Raw genomic sequence first — 17,084 nt, 5'->3', positions numbered from 1 at the left:
GTGGCCTCAATGAGAAAGTGGCACCCGTGTGGAATCCAGGAGAATGAAGACGAGGGAGGGACGGAATGAGTTGCACAGTTAGGAAAGCTACCTCCCGGATGTACAGAGCCGAGTTGGTGAGTTAGTGGAGGCCATGAGTTCAGAGGTGATGAGGGCTCAGATGGGGGACTTACACACAAAGAGACACTGACGCCTTAGCTTTTAGCTGGAAGGGGATGGCTCTGGGGCCGGGTTGTGGGTCCTGACTCAGCGGTGCGAGCTTCCTCTGGCTGCAGTAGAGGACAGAAGACAGGGACTGCGGACAGGGGCAGGAGACCAGGCAGAGGCCCTTGGAACTCTGGGACTGAGGGGTAAGAAGCTGGGTTTGAGTGAGGACAGTGGAGCTGGAGGCAGGAGCCTGCTTCTGGAACACTCTCCTGGGAAGATGTTCTTCTCTGACTCTGTCTGTCCTGGCAGGGTGGGGGTGGGCTCAACGGGACTCTGCTGTCCTTTGTCATCCCACACAAGACCTGGGTCTGACCTTTCATGGTGTGACTTGACCCTAAGTCACAAGTCACTAAGCCAGTCACAGCAAGCTCAAGAGCCACAGGCACCGGGACAGTCCCTTGGAAATACCAAGATAATCAGTCACAACGGGGTGTGCCTGGCTCAGCCATGCTCAGAGCTCAGGATTGGTCTCCTGGATCAGGGCGGGGAGGCTCAGAGTGGCTGAGGATGCTGAGACGGGAGCCAGGCTGCCAGGAGGCAGCAGAAGTGCCAGCCAGACCCCAAGATCTGCACTGCACACTCACTGCCCCCACAGCCTCAGGGCCTGGCCACATACGCAAGGGGTTAAGTCAGGACAGGGTGTTGGTAGCCAAGGGTCACTGGCTGGAAACTGATCCCTGAACAAAGACTATGAGGCAGGAGAACAAAGGCTTTTATCCAGGGGGAAATCAATATGTAAGGTATTTAATATAGAGAAATATATTAATATATAGATCACACATAAATATGATTTCTTGTCCTCAACTAAACTCTTTAAGTTTTAGATTACTCTATTCTTCATTTAAAAATTGCATTTACATTTCTTCAGTGTGTGTGTGTGTGTGTGTGTGTGTGTGTGTGTGTGTGTGTGCGTGCCCTGCGGAGGTCAAAGGACAACTTTCAGTAGTCACTTCTCTCTACCATGGTGGCCGGGGTTCCACTCTGGTTTCCAGGTTTGGCAGCCAGCGCTTTTCTCTCGGGAGCCATCTCACTAGGCCCAGTGTTCCTCCAGCCCAAATGTCTTCATTCTTTCCACACAGTATGGTAGTCTTGTGATTAATATTGTTTTGTGTTAAGGATGGGCATCCTCCTCCTCCCCCTCTCTCCCCCTCCTCCATCTCCAAAAAGACCAATAACAAGGACTCTCCTGACGAGGACACTGCCCTGCTCAGCAGAAAACAGCTGGGGCAACAGCTGCATACCCTTTTCGCCTACCCAACAGAAATAAGTTAAAACAGTCAGCCGGGCCAGGTCACTTCAGAAAACCTCCCCCCCCCATGTTGCATAATCCCCCCCAAACTAAAGCAACTTAAAGCAACTTGTTTTTATAATTTTTTCTCTTTCTTTCTTTCTTTCTTTCTTTCTTTCTTTCTTTCTTTCTTTCTCTCTTTTTTGAGACAGGCTCTCACTATGTAGCCCTAGCTATCCTGAACTTGCTGTGTAGACCAGGCTAGCCTCAAACTCACAAAGATCCACCAGCTTTCATATCCTGAGTGTTGGGATTTAAGGTGTATATCATCATACCTGCCCTCATTTTTCTAAATCTTTGCTTTTTCTACGCTGTGGGTCCTGGGTAATGGCTGATCTTGAGAGGTGCTTACCAGTCACATGGAGCTCTTTGTTTTTGTTTTCTGTTTTGTTTTTGTTTTTTTTTTTTTTGAGGGGAGGGGTAGTTTCAACACAGGGTTTCTCTGTGTAGCTCTGGCCATCCTGGAACTCACTCTGAAGGCCAGGCTGGTCTCAAACTTAGAAATCCGCCTGCCTCTGCCTCCCAAGTGCTGGAATTAAAGGCGTGCGCCACCACTGCCTGGTTACATGGAGTTCTTTAATTCTTTTCTCTGTCCTCATCCAACAAAAGCCAACTGAAGGCCTAAAAAGAGAAATATCTGGTTCTCTTCTCTCCCTTCACTCTTTAACTCTCCCCAGCCCGTAAGTGGGTGGCAGGCTTTGGTTTTACACCACAAGCTCCCCCTCTTAGGGTGCCCCCAATAAAGTCTTTGCTCTGATCAAGTCACTCTCCCCTTTTGTTGGCTTTACAGGAAGATTTGATTGTTCGTGTGTTTATATAATCGTGTGGATGTGCCACAGTGCACACGAGAGGCCAGAGGCCAACTTGCAGGAATCTCTTCTCATCTTTCATCATATGGGGCCTAGGAATCGAACTCAGGTCATCAGGCTTGGCCGCAAGCCCCTTTACTCACAAAACCATCTTGTCTGACCTGTTTAATTTTTTTTTGTGTGTGTGTGTGTGTGTGTGTGTGTGTGTGTGTGTTTTGTTTTTTGTTTTTGAGACAGGGTCTCCACAGGTAGCACAGGCTGGCCTTGAACTCATCTTCCTGTCTCCATCTTCCCAGTGCTGGGGTAGCAGGCCTCTATAGGTCATGTCCACCCCCAAGGCATTCTTGTCGGTTAACTAACCAAAGCCTTTGGGTGATGTGGGATTCCCCTTTGTATGCTGTCAATACCATTGGTTAATGAATAAAGAAAACTGGCTTGGCCTGATAGGGTAGAACAGAGCTGGGGGGAGGAGGAACTAAATTGAATGCTGGAGAGAGAAGCCATGTACCCCAGCCAGAGACAGACACAGGTTGGAACCTTGCTGGTAAGCCACAGCCACATGGTGATACACAGATAACTAGAAATGGGTTAAATTAAGATGTACGAGTTAGCCAATAAGAAGTTAGAGCTAATGGACCAAACAGGGTTTTCAATAATATAGCTTCTGTGTGGTTGTTTTGGTTCTGGGCAGCCTGGAGGAACAAGCGGCCCCTCCTCACTACATTTGGGGTGGGGGGGAAACACATATTATTTACTTCTTTCTTTTCACTGTGAACAGATACACCCTGGTTTCCACGGCTCCAGTGACATCCTGTGGGGGTCTTGGCTGCACAGACATCCCCGAAGATGCCCCCGTCTGGGGTCAGGAGCCAGCCTGGACCTAGAGCAATCCTCAGTGAAAATGGAGGACAGATGGGGCCTGGTCACCCTGCGGAGACAAACCACACTCTGTTGCTGCCAGGTGATGCTTGGGTCCGGGTAGACCAGGCGGGAGAAGCAGGAAACACAGCTCACTGTGTTGAAATAGCCCAGTCTTTAAATGTTAGCATCTGTCTTGCTCCATTTTCTGCCATCCTAACAGGATACCTGGAGCAGGGACACTCAGAATGAACTGCTCTGTGCTTGGCTCATTGATTCTGGAGACCAGGAAGTTCAACGACTGTGGTGAGAGCTTCTGGTGAGGGCTTTCTGGTCTCATAACCCAGTGGTAGAAGATGGAAGAGCAAGTGAAGGTAAGAAGCAAGTGGCTTGCTTTTAGGACAGCCCACTAGCGAGAACTAACCCACGCCCATGGTGACGCATCAACCCGTCCATCAGGATCTAAGGCCCCACCTCTCAACATCCTTCTCCTAAGAATCAGTTCCCCAACAGACCAACACTGAAGCCACAGCAGCAACTGTTACTTTTTGGTAACACTATGTGAAGTAAAGGAAACTTACAGTGGTTGGATTCAGGCCAGGGGCCTCCAGGTTGCGAAGGTCAAGGGTGAAGGAAAGAGCTGGGCACTTAAAGGGCAAATGATCTCAAGCAGATGGAATGGCTGCTGGGAAACCGCTGAGCCAACCTCCCCTAGACATTCTGGGATTCGTAGTAATTACATTGGGATGATTGACAGCTGGTGTGGGCTGAGTCTCTCCTCAGTTTGCCTGGTCCCCTCAGCTGGAGAGCTTACACTGGAGGCCCCAACATTCAGCCACAGGAAGCATTTGTTTGGTCTATAACCTGTTAAGCATCAGCAGGTGTGGTGGTGGCACGGCTGTAGTCCCAGTGGAGGCAAGCAGGTCATGAGTTCAAAACCAGCCTGGGTTAAACTGTAAGCCCCCGCCTCAAAAACCAAACACAAATAAAAATTTTAAAAAGCTAAAAACCAGCTTCTTGAGAAATCTGTAGAGGTCATCATAAAACAAGCAAACAAAACACTTTTAAGGAGCTGGAGAAGTGGCTCAGAGGTTAAGAGCACTGACTGTTCTTCCAGAGGACCCAGGTTCAATTCCCAGCACCCACATGGTGGCTCACAACCATCTGTAACTCCAGTTTCAGGGGTTCAAGACCTCTTCTGACTCCTGTGGGCCCTGCAAGCATATAACTCATACACATACATGCAGACAAAACATCCATACTCAAAAATACATGCTAAGAATATACTTTTAGAGGCTGGAGAGGTGGCTCAGATGGTCAGCATGTTCACACAGTACAAGGACCTGAGCTCTCTTTTCCTGGTGTTCCTAGGCTCAAAAATAAAGGAATTTTAAAACAGACTCAAAAGGAAGTGTTGTATTAGTATTTTTGTTTTGTTTTGTGCTGTGAAGAGACAACATTTAACTGGGGCTGGCTAATAGTTTATAGGTTTAGTCCGTTCTCATCATGGCGAGAAGCATGATGGTGCACAGGCAGGCATGATGCTGGAGCTGGAGAGGAGGCTGGGAATCCTGCATCTGTATACACAGGCAGCAGAAAGTGGACTGGCTTGAGCATCTGAGACCTCAAAGCCCACCCCCTAGTGACACACTTCCTCCAGCAAAGTCACACCCACTCCAATAAGGCCACATCTCCTATTAGTGTCTTTTCCTGTGAGCCTACGGGCACCATTTTATTTAAACTACCATAGGAAGTTCAAGGGCAATTTTATTAGAGGTTAAGCAACAAACAGCAGGCCAGGCAAACTGTTGATCTCAGCAGCTGCCCGAGGAAGGAGTTGGAGGAGAGGGAGAGAGAAAGTCATCTCTTTGGCAATGGAGGTCTGTAATCAGCTGCATGGTAAAAGGTGGGGGGGGGGGCTTCAGAGAAGAGTAAAAAAAAAATCCAGAATGCCAGGGAAAGCATGCTTAGAATTTTTGGCAGGTACACAAAAGAAAAAGATAGTAAAGAAAGGCAAAAGCATGCTCTTGGGGGAGGGAGAGACTGTTAGGCTACAGTGTTAAAACATCTGCACCAGGAGGGACTTTGGAGAAGGATAAATACATTATCACATTAAGAGAATAACTATCCCTCCCATCTCCTTAGCTTGGCTTTAGCTAATCACCTTTTCAAGGGATGATCTGGCCAGGTGATTGACAGGCCTAGCTGGATTAACTCTTAAGGGGAGTGTCCCAGTTAACTTTAACTGTCAATCAGCTGCAGCCTAGAACCTGAGAAGGGAATCCCAGTGGAGGAATTGCCTAGCTCAGACTGACCTGTAGACATGTCCTGGCTATTTAATGAGGCAGGGGAGTTCAGTCCATTGTGGGGGGGCACCATTCCCTGGGCAGGTGATCCTTGATTATATAGGAAGACTAGCTCAGTGTGAGGGTGTGAACAGGACAAGCCAGCAGTGTTCCTCCATGGTTCCTGCCTCAGCTTCCTGCCTTGACTTCCCTCCATGTTGATCTGCAAGCCGAAAGAACCTGTGGCCTTCCCTAAGTCAGTTTTGGTCAGAGTGATGGCAGCAAAAGCAATTGAGTTAGAGAGTAGGAGACTACATGAGTAATGTTCTAATCTTTGGAGCAGATCAGAATGTCTTGTCTCCACCCAGGCCAGAGGTAAATTCCATCCTTTTGACCTGGAGGACACAGCTTTGTCTTAAAAGGCTGGGACAGAGCCTTTTGACCTATCCTCCATGCCCCCAGAGGCCGTCTTGCTAACCCTTTGCCTCTGCTCTCAGTGCATTCCTGAAAATGTTGCGATGCTCAGAGACCACACAGAGGGCTGCCTTTTCGCAATAAGTAAGAACACCCACAGTGCTGAGAAACCACAGCTTGTCCCAGGGTCCACAGGTTGCTCTGGGCCAAATGATCCACAAAAAGCAACATGAGGGCGCTAGACAGCTGGCTTAGAGGCTAAGAGCTCTTCCGGCTCTTGTAGAGGACCCCAGTTCCGTTCCCATCACCCATGGTGGTTGGCTCACAAACTCCTGAAACTTCAGCTACAGGGGATCCAATGCCCTCTTCTGGCTTCCAAGGGGGCACACTGCAGGTGCATGGACACACATACGTACAGACACACAGACACACACACACAGTCACACACACACACACGAATAATAAAAATGAAAGAAAGTGGCCGGGCGGTGGTGGCGCACGCCTTTAATCCCAGCACTCGGGAGGCAGAGGCAGGCGGATCTCTGAGTTCGAGGCCAGCCTGGTCTACAAGAGCTAGCTCCAGGACAGGCTCTAGAAACTACAGGGAAACCCTGTCTCGAAAAACCAAAAAAAAAAAAAAAGAAATAAAGTAACAAGAAGGAAAGATACTTCCAATAAAACCTTATCAACTATATTAATATATGTTGTTATAAAATATATTGCATGTCAATCATCCCTCTGCACCTGCCAGTTTTGTGTAGGAGAGTTCATCCACTCCTGAGAAGTACTCAGGAGAAAAAAACAAAACAGAACTGTGTTTTCTTGAGGATGTCTGACCTTGGACCTTACCACATGATGTCCTCTATAACTGCGTTGGGCAGCATTCATCACCCTCTGGGGTGGACACAGTGGCCAGGATACAGAGTAACAACTACTTACCTGACATTTCCACTACACTGAGTATTACAGGCACTCTGGGGGTGATTTTTAAATCTACAGCAGACATGTCTAGATTCTGGGCCAATACTATAGCAATGTAAACAAGGAACTTGAACAGAGAAGCCGTTGGCATAAGGGCATCCTGGCAATAAGTGTAAACTCTGAACAATGCATGTTCATTTTACTTTATTATTTTTATTTTACTTAATATTTTTTAAGAACTGAGACAGGATCTTGCAGCACGTCCTGGGCTAACCTAGGACTTGCTGTGTAGCCCAGGCTGGTCTCAAATTCAAATTCTTCTGGCCTCAGTCTTCCAAACGTTAGGACTGTAAGTACACCAGACTGCCCTACCCTTAACAGTTTCGATCAAGCTTAAAAAATACTTAGTTTATTTTTAATTACGTGTCTTCGTGTGGGTGGGTATGTGTATGCATGTGCAGTATCTTTGGAGGCCAGAGGCATTGGATCTCTGGGGGTTGTGAGCCGTGGGTTCCAGGAACGGAGTTCAAGTCCTCTTCAAGAGCTGCTAGCACTCTTAACTGCTGAACCATTTCTACAGCCCCCTCAATTAAGCTTTTTTAAAAAGATAGTATATTTTTAGGATGTAAAATTCCAAAGTATAAGTGAAAGTACCATTCTCTCCACCACCTTCTCCCACACCCGTAGATATGACTCTCCAGAGATAGTTCGTCCCTATACAGGTGCACGCGCGCGCGCCCACACACACACACACACACACACACACATCTCCGCCATAGTGACATCATGCCCCGCTCTGCCCTCCCCCCTCCCCCAAACACACCTAACTTTGATCCTTTTATAAAGGACCTGGAGATCCACTTACATCTGACCACAGAGCGCCATTCACCTTAGTCAAGACAGTCAGTCTTACCGTGCTGGATGGTCTCACGGTCTCCCGCCTCACAATTTACTCACGATTCTCACCTGGTTCCTCTAGCATCTGGGCTTGCGCCCAAAAAGGGTAGAGACCCAAGGCCCCCCACCCTCCACCCCAACCCCCTGCTCTCCGATGTTTGTAGTTCCTACAGTGACCAGCAGAGGGAAACACCATCCTATTCTTGGGACCACCAAGGGCTTTGGTGGGTTTCCCAAGGGGCAGTCAAGCTAGTGGCTTGGGGAAAGATGTATCTAGGTACAAAGAACCCCTAAGCGGATCTGGAATCCTCTGCATTCTATCCCTGGCCAGACCTCTGCCAGGCCTCTCCTTCCTCTGTTTCTATCTCTGTGTATGCCTCCTATCCTCAGGGAGAGGTTAGCTCATTTATGGGAGGCAGAAAACTTTTCCCTAGGTTTGGGGCTCAGAAGTTGCCCCCAGGGAATACAGGCCAATGAGCTAAATCAAGGAGGGAGGCCATGATGGGAAGTGGGGGGAGGAGTCTGGGTTTTTCTTTCCTTACCCCCCAGACCCTTGACCCTAAGTCCCCCTTAATTCTCCAGTCCACACCCACAACAGCAGCCTCTCCTTAGCCTGGTGCCTCTGGGGCTCCACCCCACCACCCCCACCCTAGTGTTGGGGGTCGTCTGGAGTCCAGCTTGTAGCCGAATAGAAGCCACCCCTTTCCTGGTCCTGCCCCTCCCAGTGACCCCAATCCTCTGCCAGCCACTCAATGGTGCCTTGTTCTCCATCCAGCCCCCAGACAAAAGTCCTTCTGTGTAAAAAGGCGGAATTTGGGGGGAGGGGGAACCCCCAACAGGGACCATGTGGGGGCTTGTACAGACCTCAGGCGGAAGGAGTGCAGAAGGACGAGGGGGCAGGAGAGGGAGGAGGGTAAGGTGGGGGCTTATCTGCAGTGGAGGAAGGCCTTTCTGACATCCACACCCACACCCTCTCCAAAGCATCCTCCTATCAGCTGTGCATTCCTGGGAGAGAAACACGGCTTGGGGTCTACAGTCTGGTGCCCAAATGCCAGTTCTGTTCTCAGTCTTCTAGGGCCTGGTCTATGAGCCCCAAGAACCACAACCCCCACCTCTGCCCATATGACATATGATAACAACTGTGGCCATGTCAGTATCTTCTATTAACCCCTCTGCCCTGCCGACAAAGAATCCAGGACGGACAGAGGGTTTTAACTTCTAAAAATGCCAGCAATCCCACCCCCAAACAAAACTATAGCTGGTGCTGCACACCTTTAATCCCAACATTTGGGACGCAGAGACAGGTGGATCCTGATGACACCAAGGTCAGCATGGTTTGCAATGTGAGTTCTAGGCCAGCCAGGGCTACATAGTGAGACCCTGTCTCAAACAAACAAAGAAAAAGTCCTCCTGAAGCTAAATCAGAGAAGGATCACATAGATGTTCCGCTTTAACCATGTCCCTCCAAAAGGATGGTTTGACACTAAGGAGACAGGAACCTTCCCCATTCTGTGTCTCCTTTGGAGTTCAGGAGACTCGATAAAACATCTTCCCTCCTTTAAGATGCTAATCCCCAGCCCACCTTGATCCCCTTCCACTTCACCAGAGGCTACTATAGCTAGAGAATGGGTAGGACTGTCCCTTTAAGGGAGGAATGGGGTGGGGGCGTCCCTGGCCTCAGGGAGACCTGACTTGTGCCTGCCTGCCCAGGTTTGCTCAGGGCGTGGCAGTTGTGGATAAAGGGCTGCCCAGGCTTGGCAGTCCGCTTTCTGCTTTCTCCCGGAACCGCCTCTCAGCCTGTTGAGCTACTCAGGTGAGCGGCCCTTTCTCTCCGAGCCCTTTGCCTCTGTCCCCCTCCTCTCCCTGGCTCTCCTCTGACTGTCCCTGCTACCTAGAACTGGGGTTAAAGTTCCCAACAGTCTTCCAGCTTCAAGACTTCTTTTCTGGGGGCAGGAGACTATCCTCTCCTGCCTCAATTGACTGTTCCTCATGGCTCGACTCTGCGGGACTAGATTAGACAACTGTGGCTTTTGTAAAATTTTGTAAATACATTTTGTAAAATGTAGCCCGCCTGGCATTTACAGTGGGGTTCCGGGAAAACTGGGAGGGTCTAAGTGGATGGGAAGTCTGGGTTTAACCGGTGGGGGTGTCAGAGTAGACAGGAAGTGATTACAACATGGTATCACGATTGGGGATTTTCTTGGGGGTAAGGTGGGGAGGGGTATCTGGGGGTAACTCAGTAGACAAGAAGTAACTTACGTGCAGAGGGACTATGCGGATGGGGCTGTGTCTGGATGGACACGCATGTGATGTTGGGACACACGGATGATGATGAATGCCAGGAAAGAGGGGTGCTCTCCTCTCTGGAGGCTGTAAAGTGGGACTTGGGCAGGAGATGTGGGGGACTCAGATGACGAGGGTTTATGCAGTATACCCCGGCAGATGTGGTCATCCTCCACCGTCGTGGAGGAGGAGAGAACGCAGGAGGCAGTGGTTGCAGCTGTCCTCCGGCTTGCACAGCCAGGAAGTAGATGAGGGTAAGTAGTGTCTCAGGCAAGCAGGCAGCTCTCTTCAGAATGCAGCACCAGCAGAACAGGATAGTGAGGGTAGATGGCGGGTTTCTGGCTCCCTGAAGCCCTGCAAATGCCAGGGTCGAGACTGTGCGGTGGCAGGGCTGCAGAGGGAATCTCTGTCTCCCCCACCCCTGCCCAGGCGCTCAGATTTTGGGTGTTTTGTGGGAATGGGAAAGTGCGGGCCTTTCGGGGCCTCAGAGGGGTCTGTAGGGAGAGAGGTAAGAGGTGAGACCCAGCAGCGTGACAACAGAGTAAGGTGTTGGATGAGTTCAGAAGTGACGGCTATGACGGCAACACGGACTTCATCCAGCTGTGGAGATGATGTGAGGGAGTCAGAGTCAAACAGAAAAATGCATGGGCCGGGCGCTCAGGTGGAGCCGGCTGCCACAGCTAAGTGCCTTACACACACGGGCAGCAAAGTATAAGGAGGCAGCCTTCGACCACAGACATCTGCAATCTGATGTACCCCTAAACACAACTCCAGCTCCCCAAAGTGCTTGCTGGGGCCCTAGACATCTGAGATATAGTCCCCAAATCTACTACAGAAAAAAATACATGCTCAATCTAAAATAATGAGTCGTATGTGGTGTGTGTGTGTGTGTGTGTGTGTGTGTGTGTGAGAGAGAGAGAGAGAGAGAGAGAGAGAGAGAGAGAGAGAGAGAGAGAGAGAGAGAAAGTATTAAATCCAGGGCCTGGAGAGCAGGCTAAGCAAGCCTCAAGGGCAGGGCCACTCTCCTGGGCCTTCATGGAGGAATTCTAGGCAGGGGCTCCACCACTGAGCCACACCCCAGCCCCTCACTGGGGGATCCTAGGGAAAGAGCTCTATCATCAAGCTGCACCTCACATCCTCATTTTACTTTTTCTTTTGTGACATCTCACTAAGTTGTTCAGTCTGGCCTTGCACTCTGTATTCCAGGTTGGCCGTGAGTTAGCATTTCTCCTGCCTCAGCTTCTCTGGTAGCTTACATCACAGGTCTGGACTGATTTAGATGGATAGAGAAGCTGAAGGATTTCCCAGGCCTCTGGGGGTGGACCCAGGGAAATGGAGATGTCTGTGTGAGCATATGGGACACCCGTGCACCACCGGTGGCTGGCTGCATTCCTTCTAAGTGTGTGCTTTGGTGGGTAAAAAGGGTTAGTTCTGAAGGGTGACATCAGAGCTGGCAGGCATTGAGAAAAGAACCTGCAAGGTTACTGGACAATGTCCAGCATGTGGGGAATGGCGACAAGTGTTAGCACTTACTGTCGTGTGTGTGTGTGTGTGTGTGTGTGTGTGTGTGTGCGCGCGCACGCGCGCGCGCGCACGTGAGCGTGTGATAGCTGAACAGGGCAAGTGCGGGAGGTGCACAGAGACCAGGAGTCTACTGCAGGCCTCCAGGGGGGCAGAAAGGCAGACTGTTGTGTCCAGAGCTCGATGGAAAGAGGCTCTGTGCTGAGCGAGCCTCACTGGGAGGGTTTGCTGCTAAGTGAAGCCCCAAAGGGCCAGGGGCTGGGGTGAGGAGCAAGCTCAGAGGCTGAGTTGGGGGCGAAGGCTCGGGTAGGGGACAAAGATTGGATTTGAGTTGGGACAGGGGAGAATGGTCAGTGGGGTCTGAAGGGCAGACCCAAGGGTGGGGCAGAAGCTGGAGGGAAGACTGCCGCTAGGACCCCCCTCTGCACATGTCCCACCAACTTGGCATTATTTCTGCCATGCACCCACCCAGGAGCTCGGGGAGTCAGCTCAGGCCCCAGCTAGAAGCCTGCAGTGTGTGGGCAGAGCCGGGCAGGCTCCAAGCTGTCTGTGGGAGCCACTCCCAGAACTCGGGCCTCATGCCACCTGGCTCTTGACACCCTACTCCCCAATACACCCCGAGGGCCTCACTGTTCTGCATTATAAACCTCTAGTGGGGGAAAATGCATTGTTTAAATCTTGTTTTCAGGACCAAGTGATTGTGGACATCAACTTTCACCTCTCAGGACCTCAGTTTCCCTACCATACAGATAGGGATAACAAGCTGAATGTGGAGCTGTAATCCTAGCACTTGGAGAGCTGAGGCAGGAGGATCACAGATTTAAGGCCAGCCTGGACATAGCAAAATGCCACTCTACCTCTTCTCTCCAAGAAAAGATTCATGCTGGGCCATGGTGGCGCAAGCCTTTAATCCCAGCACTCTGGAGAGAGAGACAGCAGGATCTCTGTGAGTTTGAGGCCAGCCTGGTCTACCGAGTGAGTTCCAGGACAAACAGGGCTGTTACACAGAGAAACCCTGTCTCAAAAGAAAAAAAAAAGACTCGTTACGGTCAAACCTAAAGTCACTGTCCAAGCAATGCAATGGCTGCTCCTTCCTGGAGCTTGAGTGCTCGCCCAGCCCCCACTTGACTTTGGAGCTCCTTATCTCCCAGCCCAGCCAGCTTCAGGCTCACTACTAGCCTTCCTGTGTGTACCTTGGGCTGTGCTCCCAGTGAGCAACAGGTGGGACAGGGAACCAGAGGCGCAGGGCCTTGCGTCCTGGTCACTCTGCTAAGATTGGTCCTGTTCTCTGGTCTCCCCTAGATCAACGCTGTGTCATGCAAGAGGTCGTTCTGAGCCTGCTGGTCCTCCTAGCAGGTGAGTGTCTGGCCACCTAACTGCCCTTTCCCATGGGCCTCTCAGCTGAGTGGTGATGAGCTGTGTGCATATGTGCGCGTATGGGCATGCGTGTGTGTATGGGTGTGTATGTGTATGTATATGTGTGTGTGTGTGTGTGTGGTGTATGTGGTGTGTTTCCACTGGGGAGATGCCATTAAATTTTCCGTGACAGCAAGCCGAAGGATAGGCCCAGTAATCTTGTGTGTCATGGCCTCTCTACATCACCTTCCCAGATGCATCTAGGAGCCTAGCAGTGATGTAGCAGATAACTGGAGTACCTCGTGCCTCAGTTTCCCCATCTCTGAAAACACAAGAGAAGAACAGCACTTGGTCATAGGGGCTTTGTAAGGCTTCAATGCATTAATGTTTGAACAGCGTGAGACAGGGCCTGGGTGGAGTAGCCTCAAGCGTTCATGCCTTAAATATAATTAAGCATTGTTTTTCTTCCTGTAGCAGAACTCAGGCCCAGGCTGAAGCCAAGCAAGCTTTTTGCCAGAATTTAATCCTCACCCTGGGCTCATGTTGTGTTTTCTCCTTCCTTCCTCCCTCTGCCTCTTTTGTGTGTACATGACTGTGTGCTCGTGTGTGTGCAGCTGTGTGTGTGTGTGTGTGTGTGTGTGTGTGCATATGTGGGTGTGGCTGTGCCTATGGCAGCCAGAGGACAGCTTTGGCCATCATTTCTTAAAAAGTCAACCATCTTTTCTTTTCTTTTCTTTTCAATTATTTTGTATGTATGGCTTTTGCCATTTGAGTGCTTGGCAACTGTGGAAGTCAGAAGATGGTGTCAGATCCCCTGGAACTGGAGTTACAGATGTTTGGGAACCATCATGTGGGTGCTGAGAACTGAACTTGGGTCTTCTGCAAGAGCAGTCAGAGTCATCCCTCTCCAGCTGCCCCCACACCTTTTTTATTTTTTTTTTAACTACTTTTTACTTTACCATTCTTTGGGTACAAGTGGCATTATTTGGAATAGGGATGTAAGAATTAATGGAAGTTGCCAACTGAGAGTCATTTCAAAGGGGGTGGTCGGCAACCCTGATAACCGCGGGCTATCGCTCTGGAGGACCGTGGGCATTGCTGGTGTGGAGGAAACAGTCCTGGGAACAGAAACCATCTGCTACCTTGGAGAACAAAGCTTCTCCAGCAGGAGACGTGTCCCGGCCGCATGTCTGGAAACATTCAGTCAGACAGAAGCCAAAAAGTACCCAGAATAGGATCTGTTTCCGGTGGCAAAATGCTGGCATGACTCACAGCTGGGGGTGGGTGGGTGAAACCAAATCTCCATGTCCAGGTGGGACAAGCCAGCAGCTGAATCCTGTGCACTTCAGAGGTAGGGCTGTTCCCCCGTAGACCATTTTCCTCAGGCAGCAAACCTCCACGGATCTTCTAGGGCCACCATAGTCACCACTTGTCATTACTTGTCCCCACAGGCCTTCCTGCTCTGGATGCCAATGACCCTGAGGGTGAGTCAGAACCCACCCCACCGGCCCACTTACCCCAGACCCCTGCTACTGTCTCAGACTCATGTCTGTGCCCTCTTTCTCTTTGCAGATAAAAATAGTCCTTTCTACTATGGTAAGAATGGCGTCCCTTTTTACTTCTTCCTGATCCTACACACTACTTTGCATCAAGGGTCCCACACAAGGGTGCCTGACAGTTCACAGTGACCCAGGGGCCAGGATAGGAGAGGGTTTGAAATGGGTCACTGAGCATCCAGGCAGATTACAGAAATCAGTTGTGAGGAGTCATGCAAGACAGACACGGGACTGAGTCCAGTCTGCAAGCTACGTTAGGTTCAGATCGACCTCCACAAAGTTGGTCATGAAAATCTTCCCAAAGAAGGTAGGTAATTTACCCCCCTCTTCTCCACCTCCAGCTTCCACCAGGAGCTGCCCCTTACCCCCTGCCCTCTCCTTCTCCACTGACCCTCACCCCTGCGCCAGCTATTGTCCTCAGATACAGAAGGCACCTGCCAATCTCATGACCTATACACGTGCTGGGCCACTCTGTCTTCCTGCAGATCTCTGTTCCAATGAGGCCTCCTCAGAGAGCCCTGGCTTGACAGTGTTCTCTGAAGACCCACATCTTGACTTTCTATCTTTCCCCCGACACTGACGCTTTCCCTTCAGACGGCTTCTCTGCCTCTGAATGCACGTGAAGCATTTTGCTTGCTTGGATATGAACTGCAAATGTGTGCACAACGGGGCTGGGGTTTTGCCTTTTCTCTTTTACTGCAGCGGAGTGAGCTGGGAGATAGATGTCGGGGGTAGAAGGGGCAGGGGAGCTAACTTTGGGATTTTCTCTGTTTCTCAGATTGGTATCGACTCAGAGTGGGCGGGCTCATCTGTGCAGGGATTCTCTGTGCTGTGGGCATCATAGTCCTTATGAGTGAGTACAGGAACTGTGGGAGGGGATGGAATGAGCAGAGAAGGGACTGCGTGGTCCTTCGTCTGACCATATCCCTTTCCAACAGGTGGCAAGTGCAAGTGCAAGTTCAGACAGAAGCCCAGGTGAGATGGGTTCTGGGCATGCCCAAAAGGCTAAGCCTTGTGCAAAGAGAACAGGCCTGGGTGCTCTGCCCCGAGGTCTCTTGGGCTTTGTTTCACACAAATCATCCCTTAGAAGGCTTTGATCCCTAGCTTTGTACAAGCCTACAGGGAGAACCAGCCAAGAAAGTGTCTGGGCAAGCTGAGAATCCCTTAGCCCTGCGGGAGAGAACAAATAAGGGATTTATTTGTATGTTACCACTTTTTATTTCTCTAGTCACCGCCCAGGGGATGGGCCGCCTCTCATCACACCAGGTAAGACACTCAGGGGGTAAGGGATGGGGTTAGGGTCACAACTGGCAGCTGGAGAGGGATTTATGCCTGCACTGGGGAGAAGGGGCTCGATTGATCCTTGCAAACTGGCCCCATCCCTCCACCAGGCTCTGCTCACAACTGCTGAAGATGGACCAGCTGATGAGCACAGAGTGCCTCTGAGCCCAGGTCCTGGCTTTGGAGGTGGCCTGAACTCTAAGACGACCGTCCCATCCTCTCCTGGCACTGCCTTATCTGGGCCTCATCCTTACCTCTCTTATGGGAGCAGGCTTGTTGTTCAGTTTTGAATCTAAAATAATTTTACGTCGTGCTCATGTGAGCTAGAGACTCTGTGTGTGTTCTGGAGTGTGGCTATGGGCAGTGAGGAAGTGGGCAGATGTTGGAGTGGGCCTGGGGGCCCTTGATGAGGTGGGCACTCGTGTGCAGCAAGTGGCTGAATCTCGATTAGACCTGCGTGTCATGACCTGATGGTGGACACGAGACTTCCCTCTCTGTCCAGAAGCCTCCTGTCCACTTAAGATGTTTTAGTGGTCAACTAGGGACACTTCTGGGAGCGAAAAAGAGCCCTAATCAAAGCAGTGAGGTTGAGAATAACTAGGGTTATAAATAAATAGGGCCATCCTGCTATGCTGGGGTCACTCAGATAACTTAGCCCCACCCCACCCCTGCAGTGGCCTTCCCGCTCATTCTGAGACCTCACTTTATCATGAGACCTTCCCATATACCAAGTGTCCCTTTAATTCCCCAGGGTACCCTTAATAGTATATACAGTAATCACATAGAGTGAGACCCTTCACTGACCCCAGGCTTCTTTTGAGACTCCCCAGCACCCTGATATCAGGGCCTCCAGAAGGATGCCATGTGACACCCTGGAAAATGCCTAAAACCTTTCAAAGCAAACTTCTTGCCCAGGGTCCCACTAAGGCCATCACCCGCCACTCAGCCACTCAACAGCATTCACAAGACCTTCCTGCCATGAGCACCCAGACAGGGCAGGTCGTGGGGAGCACAGGGCATTTATTGAACTGACACACTTTCTGTTCTTGCCCCTGTCACATTCTGGGTACAAGGTGCTCAGGGCTTTCTCTGATACCCCCAGACTCATCATTACTGCCTCACCGTTTCTGCACACACGTAAAAGCAACAAGACGCCAGCAGTCAGTCTTTGGCAGCAGACATGCCTACATGCAACAAAGTACCAGGCCCGGAAACTGCCCAGCAGCTGTGATGTCACTGAATGTCACAGAGATACGTACTCCTCCACTAAAGCCAATGGCCAGATTGGGTTTGAGTGGAAAAGAAAGCTTTCTCTCGGTACTTTATACGGAGCAGGATCAAGGGGTCGTTGAGGGCGGGATATTTGGACCTCTGGGAGCTCAGCAGATTGCCCTTTTGATTTCTGTAT

General features: G+C 50.5%; 1 protein-coding gene across 1 annotated transcript; it reads left to right on the top strand.

Moving 5' to 3' along the window:
• The first annotated feature begins 3,197 nt into the window (after positions 1–3,197).
• Fxyd3 (FXYD domain containing ion transport regulator 3) lies at positions 3,198–16,004 on the top strand. The gene is made up of 10 exons (XM_038340284.1): positions 3,198–3,265; positions 3,386–3,536; positions 9,390–9,492; positions 12,786–12,839; positions 14,291–14,323; positions 14,412–14,435; positions 15,174–15,248; positions 15,334–15,370; positions 15,624–15,661; positions 15,787–16,004. The coding sequence occupies exons 4-10, from the start codon at positions 12,800–12,802 to the stop codon at positions 15,804–15,806; spliced, it is 267 nt and encodes an 88-aa protein (XP_038196212.1). The 5' UTR covers positions 3,198–3,265; positions 3,386–3,536; positions 9,390–9,492; positions 12,786–12,799; the 3' UTR covers positions 15,807–16,004.
• The last annotated feature ends 1,080 nt before the right edge of the window (positions 16,005–17,084 follow it).

The sequence above is a fragment of the Arvicola amphibius genome, chromosome 8, assembly GCF_903992535.2.
Source record: "Arvicola amphibius chromosome 8, mArvAmp1.2, whole genome shotgun sequence".
Classification (NCBI taxonomy): domain Eukaryota; kingdom Metazoa; phylum Chordata; class Mammalia; order Rodentia; family Cricetidae; genus Arvicola; species Arvicola amphibius.
This window is presented reverse-complemented; position numbering and strand designations above follow the sequence as displayed.

Excerpts from the sequence above, each read along its gene's own strand:
- Fxyd3 (XM_038340284.1), top strand. The coding sequence starts at position 12,800 with ATGCAAGAGGTCGTTCTGAGCCTGCTGGTCCTCCTAGCAG. Across the intron at positions 14,324-14,411 it reads GGATGCCAATGACCCTGAGG|ATAAAAATAGTCCTTTCTAC; the intron begins GTGAGTCAGAAC and ends TTCTCTTTGCAG. Across the intron at positions 14,436-15,173 it reads AAATAGTCCTTTCTACTATG|ATTGGTATCGACTCAGAGTG; the intron begins GTAAGAATGGCG and ends TCTGTTTCTCAG.